Raw genomic sequence first — 22,868 nt, 5'->3', positions numbered from 1 at the left:
AGAGGGAGGGTCTGTACACCCTAGAGAAAGAGACAGAGGAGCCCGGTGGGAGGGTCTGTATAACCTAGAGAAAGAGACCGAGGAGCCCAGAGGGAGGGTCTGTGCACCCTAGAGAAAGAGACCGAGGAGCCCGGTGGGAGGGTCTGTACACCCTAGAGAAAGAGACCGAGGAGCCCAGAGGGAGGGTCTGTGCAACCTAGAGAAAGAGACAGAGGAGCCCGGTGGGAGGGTCTGTGCAACCTAGAGAAAGAGACAGAGGAGCCCGGTGGGAGGGTCTGTGCAACCTAGAGAAAGATACAGAGGAGCCCGGTGGGAGGGTCTGTGCAACCTAGAGAAAGATACAGAGGAGCCCGGTGGGAGGGTCTGTATAACCTAGAGAAAGAGACTGAGGAGCCCAGAGGGAGGGTCTGTGCAACCTAGAGAAAGAGACCTAGGAGCCCAGAGGGAGGGTCTGTGCAACCTAGAGAAAGAGACCGAGGAGCCCAGAGGGAGGGTCTGTATAACCTAGAGAAAGAGACCGAGGAGCCCGGTGGGAGGGTCTGTGCAACCTAGAGAAAGAGACAGAGGAGCCCGGTGGGAGGGTCTGTGCAACCTAGAAAAAGAGACCGAGGAGCCCAGAGGGAGGGTCTGTGCAACCTAGAGAAAGAGACCGAGGAGCCCAGAGGGAGGGTCTGTGCACCCTAGAGAAAGAGACCGAGGAGCCCAGAGGGAGGGTCTGTGCACCCTGGAGAAAGAGACCGAGGAGCCCAGAGGGAGGGTCTGTATAACCTAGAGAAAGAAGCCGAGGAGCCCGGGGGGAGGGTCTGTGCAACCTAGAGAAAGAGACCGAGGAGCACAGAGGGAGGGTCTGTGCACCCTGGAGAAAGAGACCGAGGAGCCCGGTGGGAGGGTCTGTGCAACCTAGAGAAAGAGACCGAGAAGCCCAGAGGGAGGGTCTGTGCACCCTAGAGAAAGAGACCGAGGAGCCCAGAGGGAGGGTCTGTGCAACCTAGAGAAAGAGACAGAGGAGCCCGGTGGGAGGGTCTGTGCAACCTAGAGAAAAAGACAGAGGAGCCTGGAGGGAGGGACCGATGAGCAAGGATAGAGGGACGACAGAGGAGCCCAGAGAAATGAACCAAGGAAATCAGAGGAAGAGATCAAGGAGCAAGGAGGGAGGTTCTGTATAAACTTGAGAAAGAAACTGAGAAGCCTGGAGGAAGGGACCAGGGAACCCTGAGGGGGGTCTGTCCAACCTAAAGAAAGAGACTAAGCAGCCTGGGGGAAGGGAGGGTCTGTCCCACCTCAAGAAAGACTGGGGCTGAGGAGCCCAGGGGACGGGGCTGAGGAGGCCAGGGGACGGGGCTGAGGAGGCCAGGGGACGGGGCTGAGGAGCCCAGGGGACGGGGCTGAGGAGCCCAGGGGACGGGGCTGAGGAGCCCAGGGGACGGGGCTGAGGAGCCCAGGGGACGGGGCTGAGGAGCCCAGGGGACGGGGCTGAGGAGCCCAGGGGACGGGGCTGAGGAGCCCAGGGGACGGGGCTGAGGAGCCCAGAGGACGGGGACGATGAGCCCAGTCTAGAAGCCATTTACTCTCCTCTCTCCGCACTGAAGACATAAGCATACTGGACTGAGCACGGATGGCGGATCATAAAGCTGAGGAGGCTGGAGGAGGAGTGGGCCCTAGTGAAGTGTACGCAGAGCCAGCCTGATCCTCGGACTCACTCTCCTCTGTCTGTCTTCTAGAAACAGGTTGATTCAGAAACATTCTGTGAGTTGCTAATCCTCCGGACCTACCAGGGCTGTGTCATGGTGACAGAATCTACAGGGACACGGCACGGAGGACTAAATTAAGATCTCAAGGGGTGACCCCCGGTCTATCAGCGGCGCAGACTGGTAGGGGCTATTAGGCTGCACTCCCCTTACTCAGGCCTGCTAGCATCAGCTGAGTGTGCATGTGATGATAATGGGGGGGGGGGGGGCACTCTGTCCCTTCCTCCAGACGCCCCCCCCCTCCCCCCCTCCCTGGACTGGTAACTCTGGAGGCTAGGGTGACCTATCAGCCGCTACCGGCCCATCAGTCATGTAATTTGTGATGTCTCCCCAATCCATGAGGGTGGTGGTGGGGTCCACATGACGGCCCCTGGTAAGGGGGTGCACATCTGTACAATTATACACTGAGGAGGATTCCCCCCCCCCCCCCCCCCCGGCTCCTCAGGTTCAGCTCCGGTGAGGGGCCGCACGGTTATTAATATCGCCCGCACTTCGCTCTCATTATCACCTCCGCTCTCCTACCTCGGCCATGATAATTAAATTAGTCACGTCAGATTAAGGTCACATTAAGTGCGCAGAGCAGCGCTCGGGGGAGGGGGGCACCTGGTGTATTAGCTAATTGCAGACGCTCCAGGAGCTGCGCTCGGGGTCACCGACGCTGGACGTGTTTGGTAGAGAAGAGATGGCGGAACCATTACCGTGCCCAGGACACACAGAGCACGGCCTCAGGGGGGCCACACAATGTACTGGGCCCAGGACACACATAGCACAGCCTCAGGGGGGGGCGACACCATGTACTGGGCCCAGGACACACAGAGCACAGCCTCAGGGGGGGGCGACACCATGTACTGGGCCCAGGACACACAGAGCACGGCCTCAGGGGGGCCACACAATGTACTGGGCCCAGGACACACAGAGCACAGCCTCAGGGGGGGCGACACCATGTACTGGGCCTAGGACACACAGAGCACGGCCTCAGGGGGGCCACACAATGTACTGGGCCCAGGACACACATAGCACAGCCTCAGGGGGGCGACACCATGTACTGGGCCCAGGACACACATAGCACAGCCTCAGGGGGGCGACACCATGTACTGGGCCCAGGACACACATAGCACAGCCTCAGGGGGGCGACACCATGTACTGGGCACAGGACACACATAGCACAGCCTCAGGGGGGCGACACCATGTACTGGGCCCAGGACACACATAGCACAGCCTCAGGGGGGGGCGACACCATGTACTGGGCCCAGGACACACATAGCACAGCCTCAGGGGGGGGGCGACACCATGTACTGGGCCCAGGACACACAGAGCACAGCCTCAGGGGGGCGACACCATGTACTGGGCACAGGACACACATAGCACAGCCTCAGGGGGGGGAGACACCATGTACTGGGCCCAGGACACACAGAGCACAGCCTCAGGGGGGCGACACCATGTACTGGGCCCAGGACACACAGAGCACAGCCTCAGGGGGGGGCGACACCATGTACTGGGCCCAGGACACACAGAGCACAGCCTCAGGGGGGCGACACCATGTACTGGGCGCAGGACACACAGGGCACAGCCTCAGGGGGGCGACACCATGTACTGGGCCCAGGACACACAGAGCACGGCCTCAGCAGGGGGAGCCATCACTGTGCCCAGGACACACAGAGCACGGCCTCAGGGGGGGGGCGACACCATGTACTGTCCCCAGGACACACAGAGCATGGCCTCAGCAGGGGAAGCCATCACCGTGCCCAGGACACACACAGCACGGCCTCAGGGGGGGCGACACCATGTACTGGGCCCAGGACACACACAGCACGGCCTCGGGGGGGGGGGGCGACACCATGTACTGGGCGAAGGACAAACACAGCACGGACCAATCCACACAGATTACTATATAGCCTTCAGCCCTATATAGTCATAGTATAAAGGCTTCCACAACCGGTGGCTACAGCCACTTCAAAACTACTACTCCCAGCATTCCCCAAGACACAAATATTCAGCATTCACCAAGATTACTTGGAGCCGAGGCCCAACCTGAGTCCATCCAGATGTTACTAGGCGACATCACCCATCAGACCCTGTGACATCACCCATCAGACCCTGTGACATCATCCATCAGACCCTGTGACATCACCCATTAGACCCTGTGACATCACCCATCAGACCCTGTGACATCACCCATCAGACCCTGTGACATCACCCATCAGACCCTGTGACTAGAGATGAGCGAACCTGGAGCAGCTGGAGTCCATCAGAACCCGAACTTTCGGCATGTGATTAGCGGTGGCTGCTGAACATGGATAAAGCCCTAAGGCTATGTGGGAATCATGAATATAGTCATTGGCTGTATCCATGTTTTCCAGACAACCTTAGAGCTTTATCCAAGTTCAGCAGCCGCCGCTAATCAAATGCCGAACGTTCGGGTTTGGATCGACTCAAACCCGGTTCACTCATCTCTACCTGTGACATCACCCATCAGACCCCATAAAATCACCCATCAGACCCCGTGACATCACCCATCAGACCCCGTGACATCACCCATCAGACCCTGTGACATCACCCATCAGACCCTGTGACATCACCCATCAGATCTTTTCAGCCAAAGGCTTGAGAGCCCCAGAACAGAAAACGGAAGCCCAAAGATCCTTTACCATTATCAACCCACTGCTTGCTGTCAATCCAGGGACCCACGCACCGTCCGCAATCCAGGGACCCACGCACCGTCCGCAATCCAGGGACCCACGCACCGTCCGCAATCCAGGGACCCACGCACCGTCCGCAATCCAGGGACCCACGCACCGTCCGCAATCCAGGGACCCACGCACCGTCCGCAATCCAGGGACCCACGCACCGTCCGCAATCCAGGGACCCACGCACCGTCCGCAATCCAGGGACCCACGCACCGTCCGCAATCCAGGGACCCACGCACCGTCCGCAATCCAGGGACCCACGCACCGTCCGCAATCCAGGGACCCACGCACCGTCCGCAATCCAGGGACCCACGCACCGTCAGCAATCCAGGGACCGACGCACCGTCCGCAATCCAGGGACCGACGCACCGTCCGCAATCCAGGGACCGACGCACCGTCCGCAATCCAGGGACCGACGCACCGTCCGCAATCCAGGGACCGACGCACCGTCCGCAATCCAGGGACCGACGCACCGTCCGCAATACCCCACTCTCCCATAGTAGATCTCTCCCCCACTTTTCCATATCTCCCTGTCAGTCTCTACCCCACCTCTCCCTGTCTCTACCCCTCATCTCCCCCTCATCTCCCAGTCACAGTCTATACACCTCCTCCCCCCTCCTCCACATCTCCCCGTCAGTCTCTACCCCACCTCTCCCTGTCTCTACCCCTCCTCTACATGTCCCCAGTTTCTACCCCTCCTCTCCCCCTCATCTCCCAGTCACAGTCTATACCCCTCCTCCCCCCCTCCTCCACATCTCCCCGTCAGTCTCTACCCTTCCTCTCCCAGTCACTGTCTCTACCCCTCCTCTCCTCCACATCTCCTCGTCACAGTCTCTACCCTTCCTCTCCCCCTCCTCCACATCTGACCCTTGTCTATCCGATAATCCGGCACACATGGACTCTCCTCTCCTCCGGTGACGCCATGGCCGGCGGTGGGCACGTCAGGTCACCAGCCCCTGATTCTCCTGTTACAGTAACTGGGTCCAGCTGCCTGTGGATGGCGGAAATAATATCTGTGGAGAACTGGAAGGAGATGCAAATTGGCCGTGAAATGTCCCCAAATTGGCCGTGACAAGATTGTGTGGCTGATAACCGGCCAGTGACATGGCGGCAGCTGCGCGGTGCACAATGCCCGGCTTCATCAGGGAACAGATGTTGTGTCCTCACCGCTGAGAGGTAAAGGAGAGCGCCCCGAGGGGTCATTAGGGGGCGCAAGAAAACCTGCACAACATGGCCACCAGAGAGGAGTATGGGAGAGACAAGATGTAACCTGATGGGGGCGCCGTACCCAGACTACAGGAAATCAGCAGAACAGCGAGTGCAGCTCTGACTGTGACTACCAGTGATCTGCTAGATGCCAGATTATCAAATGTTCCCTGGTATGGATAGTGACCTTCCTGTGCCAGATTATCAGAGTTTGGCATTAGCGACGACAGATTAAAGGAATTTCAATGGTCCTTGAACACACCTTTCCAGAGCCGTCCAATAATCCAGAATATCTGGCAAGTAGCAGGGATGTCCCTGTATTATGGGAGTCCGATAATCCGCAACATTTTTTTATTTCAGGCTATTAGTCTTCCTAAACGTTCAGACCTCCGACGATCCGGGACCCTCCGAGCCTCTGGTCTCCCTCAGCGTTCTCTACATAATATAGACAAGACCTTTCTAGTGCCGTCCAATAATCCAGAATATCTGATAATCTGGCAGCTACCAGGAAAGTTCATATATTTGGGGCATTTGGTCTCTGTGACGGATCCGGCCTTCCCCTTTCTACTGCTGTATGTACAGGCGGTAGCGGGGATGGCGGCTGTCTGGTGCGGCTGCTGACAGGCTGGGAAGCGGCTGACACTCTCTGTGAGATTAGTGTGCGCTCTTTTTCTTCTTCCCCCCTGATAAAGGACAGGGCACATTGTGCTGAACCCCAGAAGCTGACGCTCACACAGTCCGGATTAGCGGAGACATGTCAGGGTTTGTGGTGTGAGACAATGAGGACTTGTGTCTCCACATTACACAGATTAGAGCGCGGCGAGAGCGCTGACGATGGCGCCCATCTTCACCGTTCAGCTTTAATGAGATGTCATCTTCTCCGCTGCGGCTTAAACCTTCCCTTCCAGCCAAGATTATTAGGCGGCAAATTACCCCCCCCCCCCCCCCCCCCGGCTCGGAGCGGCCCCTGACAGGGGGGGAGGCGCAGGATTTATAGACCGCTTTCATGTCAACGGCGGATTTAGAAAAAACGTTAGGAAAGTCGTCACTTTGTGGAAGAAAAAAAGTTTAATCGCTGCCGCCTCACTGGACCCCAAAGGTCTGTGATGTGCCCCCCCTCCCCAGACCCCATAGTCCTGTGATGTGTCTCCCCCGGACCCCATACATGTCTCCTGTGTGATGTGTCTGTGGGGCCCATACATGTTCTGTGTGATGTGTCTGCTCTGCGGGGCCCCATACATGTCCTGTGTGATGTGTCTGTGGGGCCCATACATGTTCTGTGTGATGTGTCTGCGGGGCCCATACATGTCCTGTGTGATGTGACTGCGGGGCCCCATACATGTCCTGTGTGATGTGACTGCAGGGCCCATACATGTCCTGTGTGATGTGACTGCTCTGCGGGGCCCCATACATGTCCTGTGTGATGTGTCTGTGGGGCCCATACATGTTCTGTGTGATGTGTCTGCGGGGCCCATACATGTCCTGTGTGATGTGACTGCGGGGCCCCATACATGTCCTGTGTGATGTGACTGCAGGGCCCATACATGTCCTGTGTGATGTGACTGCTCTGCGGGGCCCCATACATGTCCTGTGTGATGTGACTGCGGGGCCCCATACATGTCCTGTGTGATGTGACTGCGGGGCCCATACATGTCCTGTGTGATGTGACTGCGGGGCCCATACATGTCCTGTGTGATGTGACTGCGGGGCCCATACATGTCCTGTGTGATGTGGGACTGCGGGGGCCCCATACATGTCTGTGTGATGTGTCTGCGGGGCCCCATAATTGTCCTGTGTGATGTGTCTGCGGGGCCCCATACATGTCCTGTGTGATGTGTCTGCGGGGCCCCATACATGTCCTGTGTGATGTGTCTGCGGGGCCCATACATGTCCTGTGTGATGTGACTGCGGGGCCCCATACATGTCCTGTGTGATGTGTCTGCGGGGCCCCATACATGTCCTGTGTGATGTGACTCCTTTCTATCACAGCCAGCAGGACATTTTGCAGCAGTTTCCTTTCCAGCAGCTCTCCTTCGGGGTCAGACCGGGCGGGCTAGCCTTAACCCCTGTATATCAGCGGGGGGATAACTCTCATCAGGTGCGGATATGGAGGATCGGGCAGATGTGGGGGGTGATGAGGCTCTGAAGTCGTAAATTCAGCAGGATTTAATACCCCGGCCCTTATCATATTATGCAGAGTGACCCTCATCTGCTGCGTGGTGAAGTGTGAGTAATGGAATCCCCCCCCCCCCCCGTGTGGATGTGCCCGCGGCGGGCGGGGGAGGGGATGGGCGCGGGGTGTGAAGTGGGGCAGATCTGGTTTCTCATCATGGACACTTTGGGTGACGACCATGAGGGTGTCACAGCTCTCCTCCCCCCCCCCCCCCCCTCGGCTGCTGACAGGAATCCCTTCTGCTGACACACTGTGACGGAAGAGCCGCCATACACAGAACACGCCGGTGGAACCTGACAAACCTTTCCTCTGCTTAAAGGGGAACCCTGCTCCATGGATACGGGAGAGAAAGCTCACATCATACTACTAACATAATAATGCAGAGACATGATGTAACAGCAGAATAGTGAGTGCAGCTCTGGAGGATGAGATACAATGTAACAGCAGAATAGTGAGTGCAGCTCTGGAGAATGAGACGATGTAACAGCAGAATAGTGAGTGCAGCTCTGGAGTATGAGACACAATGTAACAGCAGAATAGTGAGTGCAGCTCTGGAGGATGAGACACGATGAAACAGCAGAATAGTGAGTGCAGCTCTGGAGGATGAGACACAATGTAACAGCAGAATAGTGAGTGCAGCTCTGGAGGATGGGACATGTTGTAACAAATAGTGAGTGCAGCTCTGGAGGATGAGACATATTGTAACGAATAGTGAGTGCAGCTCTGGAGGATGGGACATGTTGTAACGAATAGTGAGTGCAGCTCTGGAGGATGAGACATGTTGTAACGAATAGTGAGTGCAGCTCTGGAGGATGACACATGTTGTAACGAATAGTGAGTGCAGCTCTGGAGGATGACACATGTTGTAACGAATAGTGAGTGCAGTGAGTTCCTCTTTAATGTATTTCCTGGTAATAAGCAGAAGCTGTGGAGATGCTGGGGGGCTGCTTCCTGGGGTTCCTGGAGGATGAGACATGATGTAACAGCAGAATAGTGAGTGCAGCTCTGTAGGATGAGAGATGATATAACAGCAGAATAGTGAGTGCAGCTCTGGAGGATGGAACATGTTGTAAAGAATAGTGAGTGCAGCTCTGGAGGATGGGACATGTTGTAACGAATAGGGAGTGCAGCTCTGGAGGATGAGACATGTTGTAACGAATAGTGAGTGCAGCTCTGGAGAATGACACATGTTGTAACGAATAGTGAGTGCAGTGAGTTCCTCTTTAATGTATTTGATGGTAATAAGCAGAAGCTGTGGAGATGCTGGGGGGCTGCTTCCTGGGGTTCCTGGAGGATGAGACATGATGTAACAGCAGAATAGTGAGTGCAGCTCTGTAGGATGAGAGATGATGTAACAGCAGAATAGGGAGTGCAGCTCTGGAGGATGAGACACGATGTAACAGCAGAATAGTGAGTGCAGCTCTGGAGAGTGAGACATGATGTAACAGCAGAATAGTGAGTGCAGCTCTGGAGGATGAGACAATGTAACAGTAGAATAGTGGGTGCAGCTCTGGAGGATGAGACATGATGTAACAGCAGAATAGTGAGTGCAGCTCTGGAGGATGAGACATGATGTAACAGCAGAATAGTGAGTGCAGCTCTGGAGGATGAGACAGGATGTAACAGCAGAATAGTGAGTGCAGCTCTGGAGGATGAGACAGGATGTAACAGCAGAATAGTGAGTGCAGCTCTGGAGAATGAGACGATGTAACAGCAGATTAGTGAGCGCAGCTCTAGAGGATGAGACACAATGTAACAGCAGAATAGTGAGTGCAGCTCTGGAGGATGAGACATGATGTAACAGCAGAATAGTGAGTGAAGCTCTGGAGAATGAGACGATGTAACAGCAGAATAATGAGTGCAGCTCTGGAGGATGGGACATGTTGTAACGAATAGTGAGTGGAGTTCCACTTTAATGTATTTGCTGGTAATAAGCAGAAGCTGTGGAGATGCTGGGGGGCTGCTTCCTGGGGTACACTGCAGCTGCCATCACAGCGGAGGAGGCAGCCCTCTGTCAGTCCCTCCTGGCAGCCATGTAACCTGCACGTAGCGGCCATCACTCTACCCCCGGGGGGGGGGGGGGGGGGGAGTGTCGGCCGTAAATCTCCGGCTTCTCCACAATGATCAGGAACTCTTATTAAGTAAATTAATTTGAGTTAATTGAAGTTGATGGTGGCGGCGATGGCGGTGATTTACAGAGAGGGAAATTACATTCGGAAAAGCCGCGCTCACCAGATAGCCGAGCGAGGAAATCACCGCCACTTAGCCGCCACATTAATATGGAAATAACCGGTGTAAATTTACCTCATCCGAGCAGAGGAAATTACCCTCATAAATCCGGGGAACGAGAAACCAAACTATCACCCCAAAATCCCAGAATAGGGAGGGGGGGGGGGGCAGGTACTCTATCTATATACTACATCCAGGGCTCCTGTACACTCACTATCTATATACTACATCCAGGGCTCCTGTACACTCACTATCTATATAATACATCCAGGGCTCCTGTACACTCACTATCTATATACTACATCCAGGGCTCCTGTACACTCACTATCTATATACTACATCCAGGGCTCCTGTACACTCACTATCTATATACTACATCCAGGGCTCCTGTACTCTCTATATATATACTACATCCAGGGCTCCTGTACTCTCTCTACATATATACTACATCCAGGGCTCCTGTACACTCTCTATATATATACTACATCCAGGGCTCCTGCTCTCTCTATCTATATACTACATCCAGGGCTCCTGTACTCTATCTATATATATACTACATCCAGGGCTCCTGCTCTCTCTATCTATATACTACATCCAGGGCTCCTGTACACTCACTCTATCTATATAACACATCCGGGGCTCCTGTACTCTTTATATATAACACATCCGGGGCTCCTGTACTCTCTATATATAATACATCCAGGGCTCCTGTACACTCACTATCTATATACTACATCCAGGGCTCCTGTACTCTCTATATATATAACACATCCAGGGCTCCTGTACACTCACTATCTATATACTACATCCAGGGCTCCTGTACACTCACTATCTATATACTACATCCAGGGCTCCTGTACACTCACTATCTATATACTACATCCAGGGCTCCTGTACACTCACTATCTATATATAATACATCCAGGGCTCCTGTACACTCACTATCTATATACTACATCCAGGGCTCCTGTACACTCACTATCTATATACTACATCCAGGGCTCCTGTACACTCACTATCTATATACTACATCCAGGGCTCCTGTACACTCACTATCTATATACTACATCCAGGGCTCCTGTACACTCACTATCTATATACTACATCCAGGGCTCCTGTACTCTCTATATATAACACATCCAGGGCTCCTGTACTCTCTATATATAACACATCCAGGGCTCCTGTACTCTCTATATATAACACATCCAGGGCTCCTGTACACTCACTATCTATATAACACATCCAGGGCTCCTGTACTCTTTATATATAACACATCCAGGGCTCCTGTACTCTCTACATAACACATCCAGGGCTCCTGTACACTCACTATCTATATACTACATCCAGGGCTCCTGTACACTCACTATCTATATACTACATCCAGGGCTCCTGTACACTCACTATCTATATACTACATCCAGGGCTCCTGTACACTCACTATCTATATACTACATCCAGCGCTCCTGTACACTCACTATCTATATACTACATCCAGGGCTCCTGTACACTCACTATCTATATACTACATCCAGGGCTCCTGTACACTCACTATCTATATACTACATCCAGGGCTCCTGTACTCTCTATATATAACACATCCAGGGCTCCTGTACTCTCTATATATAACACATCCAGGGCTCCTGTACACTCACTATCTATATAACACATCCAGGGCTCCTGTACTCTTTATATATAACACATCCAGGGCTCCTGTACTCTCTATATATAACACATCCAGGGCTCCTGTACTCTCTACATAACACATCCAGGGCTCCTGTACACTCACTATCTATATACTACATCCAGGGCTCCTGTACACTCACTATCTATATAACACATCCAGGGCTCCTGTACACTCACTATCTATATACTACATCCAGGGCTCCTGTACTCTCACTCTATCTATATACTACATCCAGGGCTCCTGTACACTCATTATCTATATAACACATCCAGGGCTCCTATACACTCACTATCTATATATAATACATCCAGGGCTCCTGTACTCTCTATATATAATACATCCAGGGCTCCTGTACACTCACTATCTATATAACACATCCAGGGCTCCTGTACACTTACTCTCTATATATAATACATCCAGGGCTCCTGTACACTCACTATCTATATAATACATCCAGGGCTCCTGTACACTCACTATCTATATAACACATCCAGGGCTCCTGTACTCTTTATATATAACACATCCAGGGATCCTGTACTCTCTATATATAACACATCCAGGGCTCCTGTACTCTCTATATATAACACATCCAGGGCTCCTGTACTCACTCTCTATATAAAACATCTAGGGGTCCTGTATCCAACCTATATAAGACATCCAGGGCTCCTGCACATGCTAAACCCCAGTGTTCTGACTTGTTGAAGAAGAGACAGATTTATCCTAACAACAGGCAGTAGATATCTGAGAAGTGAGACACCTAGTGGCCAAGACTTTAGCGCTGTTTTACTGGGGTCACATTGGTAAATGAAGCGATTTACAGTAATGCTGGATATCCGACAGACTACAATTGTTTTAAAAATGACTACTTAAAGGGGAAGTGTATGACTGTGCGTCACTAACCAGTGTACTGTTCCTTTAAGGAGTAATGAGCGCAGACAGGCGAAGTGACAGTATCAATAAGGTGTTATCATAATTCCAAGATGGGAGCCATGTACCCCACAGTTCTCTTAAAGGGGAAGTGAAACATTAAGTCGTGTATTATCCCTTTAAGCAGAGTCTCTCCTCAGCTGTCAGTGGAGCACAATAGAGCACCGGCGCTATAATCCGCATTATAACAGAGGTGGGATACAGGAGGTGACGCTCTGCAGGGATGTATGGGGGGGGGGGTCTGTGGAGGGATACAGGAGGCGACGATCTGCAGGGATCTATGGGGGGGATACAGGAGGTGACGCTCTGCAGGGATCTATGGGGGGAGACTGTGGGGGGATACAGGAGGTGACGCTCTGCAGGGATGTATGGGGGGGGGTCTGTGGAGGGATACAGGAGGGGACGATCTGCAGGGATCTATCGGGGGGGGTCTGTGGAGGGATACAGGAGGGGACGTTCTGCAGGGATCTATGGGGGGGGGATACAGGAGGTGACGCTCTGCAGGGATCTATCGGGGGGTCTGTGGAGGGATACAGGAGGGGACGTTCTGCAGGGATCTATGGGGGGGGGATACAGGAGGTGACGCTCTGCAGGGATCTATCGGGGGGTCTGTGGAGGGATACAGGAGGGGACGTTCTGCAGGGAAGGGTAAAATTCACCTTATCAACGCTCTGCAGGGATCTATGGGGGGAGACTGTGGGGGGATACAGGAGGTGACCCCCCCGCACTGCTGCCTCCCCGGGAGTGACAGTCACATTCTGGAAGGGGCCGCACATGACGTGACAAAATGTCAGCTGCTAATGTGTTAGAAAAACATGTTCAGCGCGGTCACTGACAAACACACAGCTCCTGTTCTGGATGCCGCCCACCCTGCCGGAGAGTGGGGTGGTCAGACGGGGGCGCTGTGTACAGGGAACAGACATAGAGATACTGGGGGAGAAACCAGTGCCACGCGGCTGCTGCCCAGGAAGATGGGGTAACAGGATGCATCAAGGTGGGCACAAAGGCCGAGGACATCACAGATCTATCAGTATACATCACTAGTCATCGCACAGGGCATATAGTGTCCAACCAGGACTGTATGGTATATAGAGGACACTATCAAGGACTGTACGGTATATAGAGGACACTGTGAGGACTGTACAGTATATAGAGGACACTATCAAGGACTGTACGGTATATAGAGGACACTGTGAGGACTGTACGGTATATAGAGGACACTGTGAGGACTGTACGGTATATAGAGGACACTAAGGACTGTACGGTATATAGAGGACACTGAGGACTGTACGGTATATAGAGGACACTATCAAGGACTGTACAGTATATAGAGGACACTGAGGACTGTACGGTATATAGATGACACTGAGGACTGTACGGTATATAGAGGACACTATCAAGGACTGTACAGTATATAGAGGACACTGAGGACTGTACAGTATATAGAGGACACTGTGAGGACTGTACGGTATATAGATGACACTGAGGACTGTACGGTATATAGATGACACTGAGGACTGTACGGTATATAGATGACACTGTGAGAACTGTACAGTATATAGAGGACACTGAGGACTGTACGGTATATAGAGGACACTATCAAGGACTGTACAGTATATAGAGGACACTGTGAGGACTGTACAGTATATAGAGGACACTGTGAGGACTGTACAGTATATAGAGGACACTGTGAGGACTGTACGGTATATAGATACTGTGAGGACTATACGGTATATAGAGGACACTGTGAGGACTGTACGGTATATAGAGGACACTGTGAGGACTGTACGGTATATAGAGGACACTAAGGACTGTACAGTATATAGAGGACACTGAGGACTGTACGGTATATAGAGGACACTATCAAGGACTGTACAGTATATAGAGGACACTGAGGACTGTACAGTATATAGAGGACACTGTGAGGACTGTACGGTATATAGATGACACTGAGGACTGTACGGTATATAGATGACACTGAGGACTGTACGGTATATAGATGACACTGAGGACTGTACGGTATATAGATGACACTGTGAGAACTGTACAGTATATAGAGGAAACTGAGGACTGTACGGTATATAGAGGACACTGAGGATTGTACGGTATATAGATGACACTAAGGACTGTACGGTATATAGATGACACTGAGGACTGTACGGTATATAGAGGACACTGAGGACTGTACGGTATATAGATGACACTGAGGACTGTACGGTATATAGATGACACTGTGAGGACTGTACGGTATATAGAGGACACTGTGAGGACTGTACGGTATATAGAGGACACTCTGAGGACTGTACAGTATATAGAGGATATTGTGAGGAGTGTACAGTATATAGAGGACACTGTGAGGACTGTACGGTATATAGATACTTTGAGGACTGTACGGTATATAGATACTGTGAGGACTATACGGTATATAGAGGAGACTGTGAGGACTGTACGGTATATAGAGGACACTGTGAGGACTGTACAGTATATAGAGGACACTGAGGACTGTACGGTATATAGAGGACACTATCAAGGACTGTACAGTATATAGAGGACACTGAGGACTGTGCAGTATATAGAGGACACTGTGAGGACTGTGCAGTATATAGAGGACACTGTGAGGACTGCGCAGTATATAGAGGACACTCTGAGGACTGTGCAGTATATAAAGGATATTGTGAGGACTGTGCAGTATATAGAGGACACTGAGGACTGTGCAGTATATAGAGGACAATGCATCTATGCCCTCCCAGATATCAGACATAATACACTGGAGCAGTAGCTGCAGCTCTGGGACACTACATCGTATGTAACAGGACTCACCGCGTCCTCCAGTTCAGAGCGGAGTTGAATGTAGATAAAGGCGATGTCACAAGGGGCGGAGTTCCACTTCTTTTCACAATCCTGTATCGTGTATTTATCACCCGGCTAGAGGAGGAGTTTTTCACAGAGGAGGAGGCGGCTGCAGAAAAAGAAGAGGATGTGTGTTAGATGCTCAGTAATCCCTACTGATGTGTGGATGTACAACACAATCCTCTGTACTCCCTACTGATGTGTGGATGTACAACACAATCCTCTGTACTCCCTACTGATGTGTGGATGTACAACACAATCCTCTGTACTCCCTACTGATGTATGAATATACACCATCACTAGCCTTAGACTGTTTTGTGTGTGTGTGTGTGTGTACACCATCATATGTACTGCCAACTGTGGGGTGACAGTACAATCCTGTGTAACTCAGTTGTGTGTGTGTACAACACAATTCTCTGTCATTTCTACGGCTTCCTGTATGTATAACACAATCCTCTGTCATTTCTACTGCTGCCTGTATGTACAACACAATTCTCTGTCATTTCTACGGCTTCCTGTATGTACAACACAATCCTCTGTCATTTCTACTGCTGCCTGTATGTATAACACAATCCTCTGTCATTTCTACGGCTTCCTGTATGTATAACACAATCCTCTGTCATTTCTACTGCTGCCTGTATGTATAACACAATCCTTCGTCATTTCTACGGCTGCCTGTATGTATAACACAATCCTCTGTCATTTCTACTGCTGCCTGTATGTACAACACAATTCTCTGTCATTTCTACGGCTTCCTGTATGTATAACACAATCCTCTGTCATTTCTACGGCTTCCTGTATGTATAACACAATCCTCTGTCATTTCTACGGCTTCCTGTATGTATAACACAATCCTCTGTCATTTCTACTGCTGCCTGTATGTATAACACAATCCTCTGTCATTTCTACTGCTGCCTGTATGTATAACACAATCCTCTGTCATTTCTACTGCTGCCTGTATGTATAACACAATTCTCTGTCATTTCTACGGCTTCCTGTATGTATAACACAATCCTCTGTCATTTCTACTGCTGCCTGTATGTATAACACAATTCTCTGTCATTTCTACGGCTTCCTGTATGTATAACACAATCCTCTGTCATTTCTACTGCTGCCTGTATGTATAACACAATCCTCTGTCATTTCTACTGCTGCCTGTATGTATAACACAATCCTCTGTCATTTCTACTGCTGCCTGTATGTATAACACAATCCTCTGTGTCATTTCTACTGCTGCCTGTATGTATAACACAATCCTCTGTCATTTCTACGGCTTCCTGTATGTATAACACAATCCTCTGTCATTTCTACAGCTTCCTGTATGTATAACACAATCCTCTGTCATTTCTACAGCTTCCTGTATGTATAACACAATCCTGCCTGTATGTACAACTCAACTGCCTTAATTCCTACAACCTCTTGATACCAAGAGCAATGTTTTAGGTCGATCTGTGCTGAATACTGGACCAAAAACCAACATTAAGATAAATGGCTCTCGCCCTGTGTCTTTCCTGTCACACAGAGACTGTGGACGCCGGCAATGTCTTTTCACATAATGGGGATAGGTTACTCACTTTCATTCAGAAAGGAACAGCAAAAATCACACAGAACCCAGTCATATTCAGGAGCGGTGCTGACCACCAATATTTATTCTGACTGTCCGTGATCTGTGACAGCTGTGTCCTTTGTCCTTCCATCCCTGATCCTGAGCAGACTGATCACCCTGAGGAGTCATCACTGTGTGATACATCACATCCCAAAATCTCCCCAGCGGGCAATGACTTTACGATGGACACGGCTCGCTCACACCCAAGACTGGCTTTATATAGTAGCCCCTCATTATCAGCCTGGCCCGGCCTTGGATATTTAGACAGATACAGTACTGGGTTTTTATTGCTGTGGACGATGACTTTCTGGCACCCTCCCCTGGTGCCTATTCCAGTCTTAACACTTCCTTGTGCATCTCAAGTTTGTGGCTATGTTACTAATGACAGTGGGTCACATGGGGGCGCTACACCACTGGCTGCTGCTACTGGGATATTAGCTGGTAGGTCACATGGGGGCGCTACACCACTGGCTGCTGCGGCTGGGATATTAGCTGGTAGGTCACATGGGGGCGCTACACCACTGGCTGCTGCGGCTGGGACATTAGCTGGTAGGTCACATGGGGGCGCTACACCACTGGCTGCTGCAGCTGGGACATTAGCTGGTACGTCACATGGGGGCGCTACACCACTGGCTGCTGCGGCTGGGACATTAGCTGGTAGGTCACATGGGGGCGCTACACCACTGGCTGCTGCTACTGGAACATTAGCTGGTAGGTCACATGGGGGCGCTACACCACTGGCTGCTGCTACTGGGACATTAGCTGGTAGGTCACATGGGGGCGCTACACCACTGGCTGCTGCGGCTGGGACATTAGCTGGTAGGTCACATGGGGGCGCTACACCACTGGCTGCTGCTACTGGGACATTAGCTGGTAGGTCACATGGGGGCGCTACACCACTGGCTGCTGCTACTGGAACATTAGCTGGTAGGTCACATGGGGGCGCTACACCACTGGCTGCTGCTACTGGGACATTAGCTGGTAGGTCACATGGGGGCGCTACACCACTGGCTGCTGCGGCTGGGACATTAGCTGGTAGGTCACATGGGGGCGCTACACCACTGGCTGCTGCGGCTGGGACATTAGCTGGTAGGTCACATGGGGGCGCTACACCACTGGCTGCTGCTACTGGGACATTAGCTGGTAGGTCACATGGGGGCGCTACACCACTGGCTGCTGCGGCTGGGATATTAGCTGGTAGGTCACATGGGGGCGCTACACCACTGGCTGCTTTGGCTGGGACATTAGCTGGTAGGTCACATGGGGGCGCTACACTACTGGCTGCTGCGGCTGGGATATTAGCTGGTAGGTCACATGGGGGCGCTACACTACTGGCTGCTGGGGGCGCTACACCACTGGCTGCTGCAGCTGGGACATTAGCTGGTAGGTCACATGGGGGCGCTACACCACTGGCTGCTGCGGCTGGGATATTAGCTGGTAGGTCACATGGGGGCGCTACACTACTGGCTGCTGCGGCTGGGACATTAGCTGGTAGGTCACATGGGGGCGCTACACTACTGGCTGCTGCGGCTGGGATATTAGCTGGTAGGTCACATAGGGGCGATACACCACTGGCTGCTGCGGCTGGGATATTAGCTGGTAGGTCACATGGGGGCGATACACCACTGGCTGCTGCGGCTGGGACATTAGCTGGTAGGTCACATGGGGGCGCTACACCACTGGCTGCTGCGGCTGGGACATTAGCTGGTAGGTCACATGGGGGCGCTACACTACTGGCTGCTGCGGCTGGGACATTAGCTGGTAGGTCACATGGGGGCGCTACACTACTGGCTGCTGCGGCTGGGACATTAGCTGGTAGGTCACATGGGGGCGCTACACTACTGGCTGCTGGGGCTGGGACATTAGCTGGTAGGTCACATGGGGGCGCTACACTACTGGCTGCTGCGGCTGGGATATTAGCTGGTAGGTCACATGGGGGCGCTACACCACTGGCTGCTGCGGCTGGGATATTAGCTGGTAGGTCACATGGGGGCGCTACACTACTGGCTGCTGCGGCTGGGATATTAGCTGGTAGGTCACATGGGGGCGCTACACCACTGGCTGCTGCGGCTGGGATATTAGCTGGTAGGTACATCTCCTGCAATCTCATTGGATGGCGTACATCCACCACCATCTACATGGGGCCATACCCTCATCCACCCATACGCTGCACCATGTGACAGCTTCCTTCTAAGTAATACACTTACACCCCCTTCTCTTCTATTTTAGATGTCCCCTTTTTGTAAGAATGGTCCCTAATATATAAGCTGATCCCCGGCAATTACCTATAACTATGGGGAAAACCCGGAAGTTTTCTTGCAGCGCCACCACTGGTACAATAATGTATTACACATTGCCCATTCAAATCAATGGGTTATCTGCCAGGACGGGTCCTCCGGAGCGAGAGGCGCTCTTTGTAACTGCTCTAATTTTATTGATGAACCAGACATCCCCTCTAAATAAGTGAAGGTGTCATCAGCTGAATATATTTCAATCCGGCCTGCGTGTGCCGGTTACATGGAGGTCTGCGAGATTCACATTAAAGGGGTAATTCAGCAAAAAAAAAAAAACACCTCTTTAACTGGTGCCGGAGATTTATAAAAACTCCAGTCTTCCAGTACTTATCAGCTGCTGTATGTCCTGCAGGAAGTGGTGTATTCTCCCCAGTCTGACACAGTGCTCTCTGCTGCCACCTCTGTCCATGGTAGAAACTGTGCAGAGCAGCAGCAAATCCCCATAGAAAACCTCTCCTGCTCTGGGCAGTTCCTGACATGGACAGAGGTGGCAGCAGAGAGAATACACCACTTCCTGCAGGACATACAGCAGCTGATAAGTACTGGAAAACTGGAGATTTTTTAATAGAAGTCAATTACAAATCTATATAACTTTCTGACAACAATTGATTTGAAAGAAAAAACTATTTGGTGACCACCCCTTTAATTCCTGAGAAAATGTGTGTAGCCGTGAATCTGCGGCGCTATCTTATAGGGCATGGCGGGTGGGTGAGATCATGTGACCTCATTTATTTACAGCTCGCAGTGACCCGATGACATTGGCTGAATAATGCCGGGGCTGCGCGGGGACAGTGCCAGCCACTTGTCATCAGTCCACAGCTGGATTCTCACATTATCTGGAACACAAACTAAGCTGCAGAAATGTCTCCCCGGGGCCCGGCTGCACTTGTCAGGGGCCGATGATCAGTGTTGTGCCTGGGATAAACGCTGCCGCGCTCCCGGGGGCCCTGGCTGCTGGAGGGGGGCCCTGCAGATAACATGCCGCACAGAAACGGAGAATAATAAATCACATCCCAGTCACTGAAAAACAGGAACCCGCTGCTATATACTGACTGCAGGAGCCCGCTGCTATATACTGACTGCAGAGCCGGCTGTTATATATACTGACTGCAGGAGCCGGCTGCTATATACTGACTGCAGGAGCCGGCTGCTATATACTGACTGCAGGAACCCGCTGCTATGTACTGACTGCAGGAGCCCGATGCTATATACTGACTGCAGGAGCCCGATGCTATATACTGACTGCGGAGCCCACTGCTATATACTGAATGCAGAGCGAGGGTGCAATACAGAAGATAGGGGGGATATCACAGGAGCGCAGTACACCAGACTGTGCACTGAGCGGGGGGCAGCGTATACACCAGACTGTGCACTGAGCGGGGGGCAGCGTATACACCAGGCTGTGCACTGAGCGGGGGGCAGCGTATACACCAGGCTGTGCACTGAGCGAGGGGCAGCATATACACCAGACTGTGCACTGAGCGGGGGGCAGCGTATATACCAGACTGTGCACTGAGCGGGGGCAGCGTATACACCAGACTGTGCACTGAGCGGGGGGGGCAGTGTATATACCAGACTGTGCACTGAGCGGGGGGCAGCGTATATACCAGACTGTGCACTGAGCGGGGGCAGCGTATACACCAGACTGTGCACTGAGCGGGGGGGCAGTGTATATACCAGACTGTGCACTGAGCGGGGGGTAGCGTATATACCAGGCTGTGCACTGAGCGGGGGGCAGCGTATACACCAGACTGTGCACTGAGCGGGGGGGCAGTGTATATACCAGACTGTGCACTGAGCGGGGGGCAGCGTATATACCAGACTGTGCACTGAGCAGAGGCAGCGTATATACCAGACTGTGCACTGATCGGGGGCAGCGTATATACCAGACTGTGCACTGAGCGGGGGCAGAGTATATACCAGACTGTGTACTGAGTGGGGGGCAGAGTATATACCAGACTGTGCACTGAGCAGAGGCAGCGTATATACCAGACTGTGCACTGAGCGGGGGAAGCGTATATACCAGACTGTGCACTGAGCAGGGGCAGAGTATATACCAGACTGTGCACTGAGCGGGGGAAGCGTATATACCAGACTGTGCACTGAGCGGGGGAAGCGTATATACCAGACTGTGCACTGAGCAGAGGCAGCGTATATACCAGACTGTGCACTGAGCGGGGGCAGAGTATATACCAGACTGTGCACTGAGCGGGGGGCAGAGTATATACCAGACTGTGCACTGAGCGGAGGCAGAGTATATACCAGACTGTGCACTGAGCGGGGGAAGCGTATATACCAGACTGTGCACTGAGCGGAGGCAGTGTATATACCAGACTGTGCACTGAGCGGGGGGCAGAGTATATACCAGACTGTGCACTGAGCGGGGGCAGAGTATATACCAGACTGTGCACTGAGCGGGGGGCAGAGTATATACCAGACTGTGCACTGAGCGGAGGCAGAGTATACCCCAGACTGTGCACTGAGCGGAGGCAGTGTATATACCAGACTGTGCACTGAGCGGGGGAAGCGTATATACCAGATTACAGTCTCTTTCGGCCTCTTCTCTCTTCCTCGGTGTTCAGTGCATTGTTCTCGCTCTTTACGCCGTGTCCCGCTCGTTCACTCCTTCGCGGTGAGTGGCAGCGAGCTTCTTTTCATTTTGTCCCCGTACACGGCACTGAATAAAGGAGCAAATTCATCTTTGACAAACATTTACCGATTATCAAATCACAATGGCGGCGCGCAGACAGGGGCAATAAGTCACTTTAAGCAGGGCTGGGGATTGCCGTGTGACACGTCTGGGTAGCCCGGCCATGACTAATGGCCGCTGTCAGAGCTGCGAGTACTCGGCCCTTCCTCAGGCCTGCGCTCAGCTACCTGGTGTTTAATGACAATCCAGCCGGTGGCACGAGGGGCCCGCGGCCGCCCGCCACGCTGACTGTCACAGGCCTATTAGAGGGAAGATTGAGATCCTACTCCTTCTAGACTCACTCAAGCAACGCAGCCACTACGGGCTTTTATAATTATTCTACAAGGGCCATCCATCCCCGGCTGATGCCGAGAGCGACCGTGACAAGCGAGGGCGTAACGCAGCACGACACGAGTACAGGAGAGATGTCACCGCACAGGAAGCTTCACCTGACACCGTTACATAGAGAGGGCAGTACTGATCCGGGCTGATCACTGTACGCTGTAAAGGATTGTCCAGGATCAGAGAAACATGGCGGTGACTAATCGCACGTTATCCCAGCTCGCTCACCACACAGTCCGCGCGGTATCACAGCTCGCTCACCACACAGTCCGCGCGGTATCACAGCTCGCTCACCACACAGTCCGCGCGGTATCACAGCTCGCTCACCACACAGTCCGCGCGGTATCACAGCTCGCTCACCACACAGTCCGCGCGGTATCACAGCTCGCTCACCACACAGTCCGCGCGGTATCACAGCTCGCTCACCACACAG

At 52.5% G+C, this 22,868-nt stretch overlaps 1 protein-coding gene across 1 annotated transcript in view; it reads right to left on the bottom strand.

The window, feature by feature from the left end:
• ZC3H3 (zinc finger CCCH-type containing 3) overlaps window positions 1-22,868 on the bottom strand; it is an 87,962-nt gene that overhangs the window by 46,558 nt on the left and 18,536 nt on the right. Inside the window, exon 4 of the mRNA XM_069956998.1 lies at window positions 15,475-15,613. Within this exon, the coding sequence (XP_069813099.1) occupies window positions 15,475-15,613 (139 nt within the window). The remainder of the gene's footprint in view (window positions 1-15,474; window positions 15,614-22,868) is intronic.

The sequence above is a fragment of the Dendropsophus ebraccatus genome, chromosome 2, assembly GCF_027789765.1.
Source record: "Dendropsophus ebraccatus isolate aDenEbr1 chromosome 2, aDenEbr1.pat, whole genome shotgun sequence".
NCBI lineage: Eukaryota > Metazoa > Chordata > Amphibia > Anura > Hylidae > Dendropsophus > Dendropsophus ebraccatus.
This window is presented reverse-complemented; position numbering and strand designations above follow the sequence as displayed.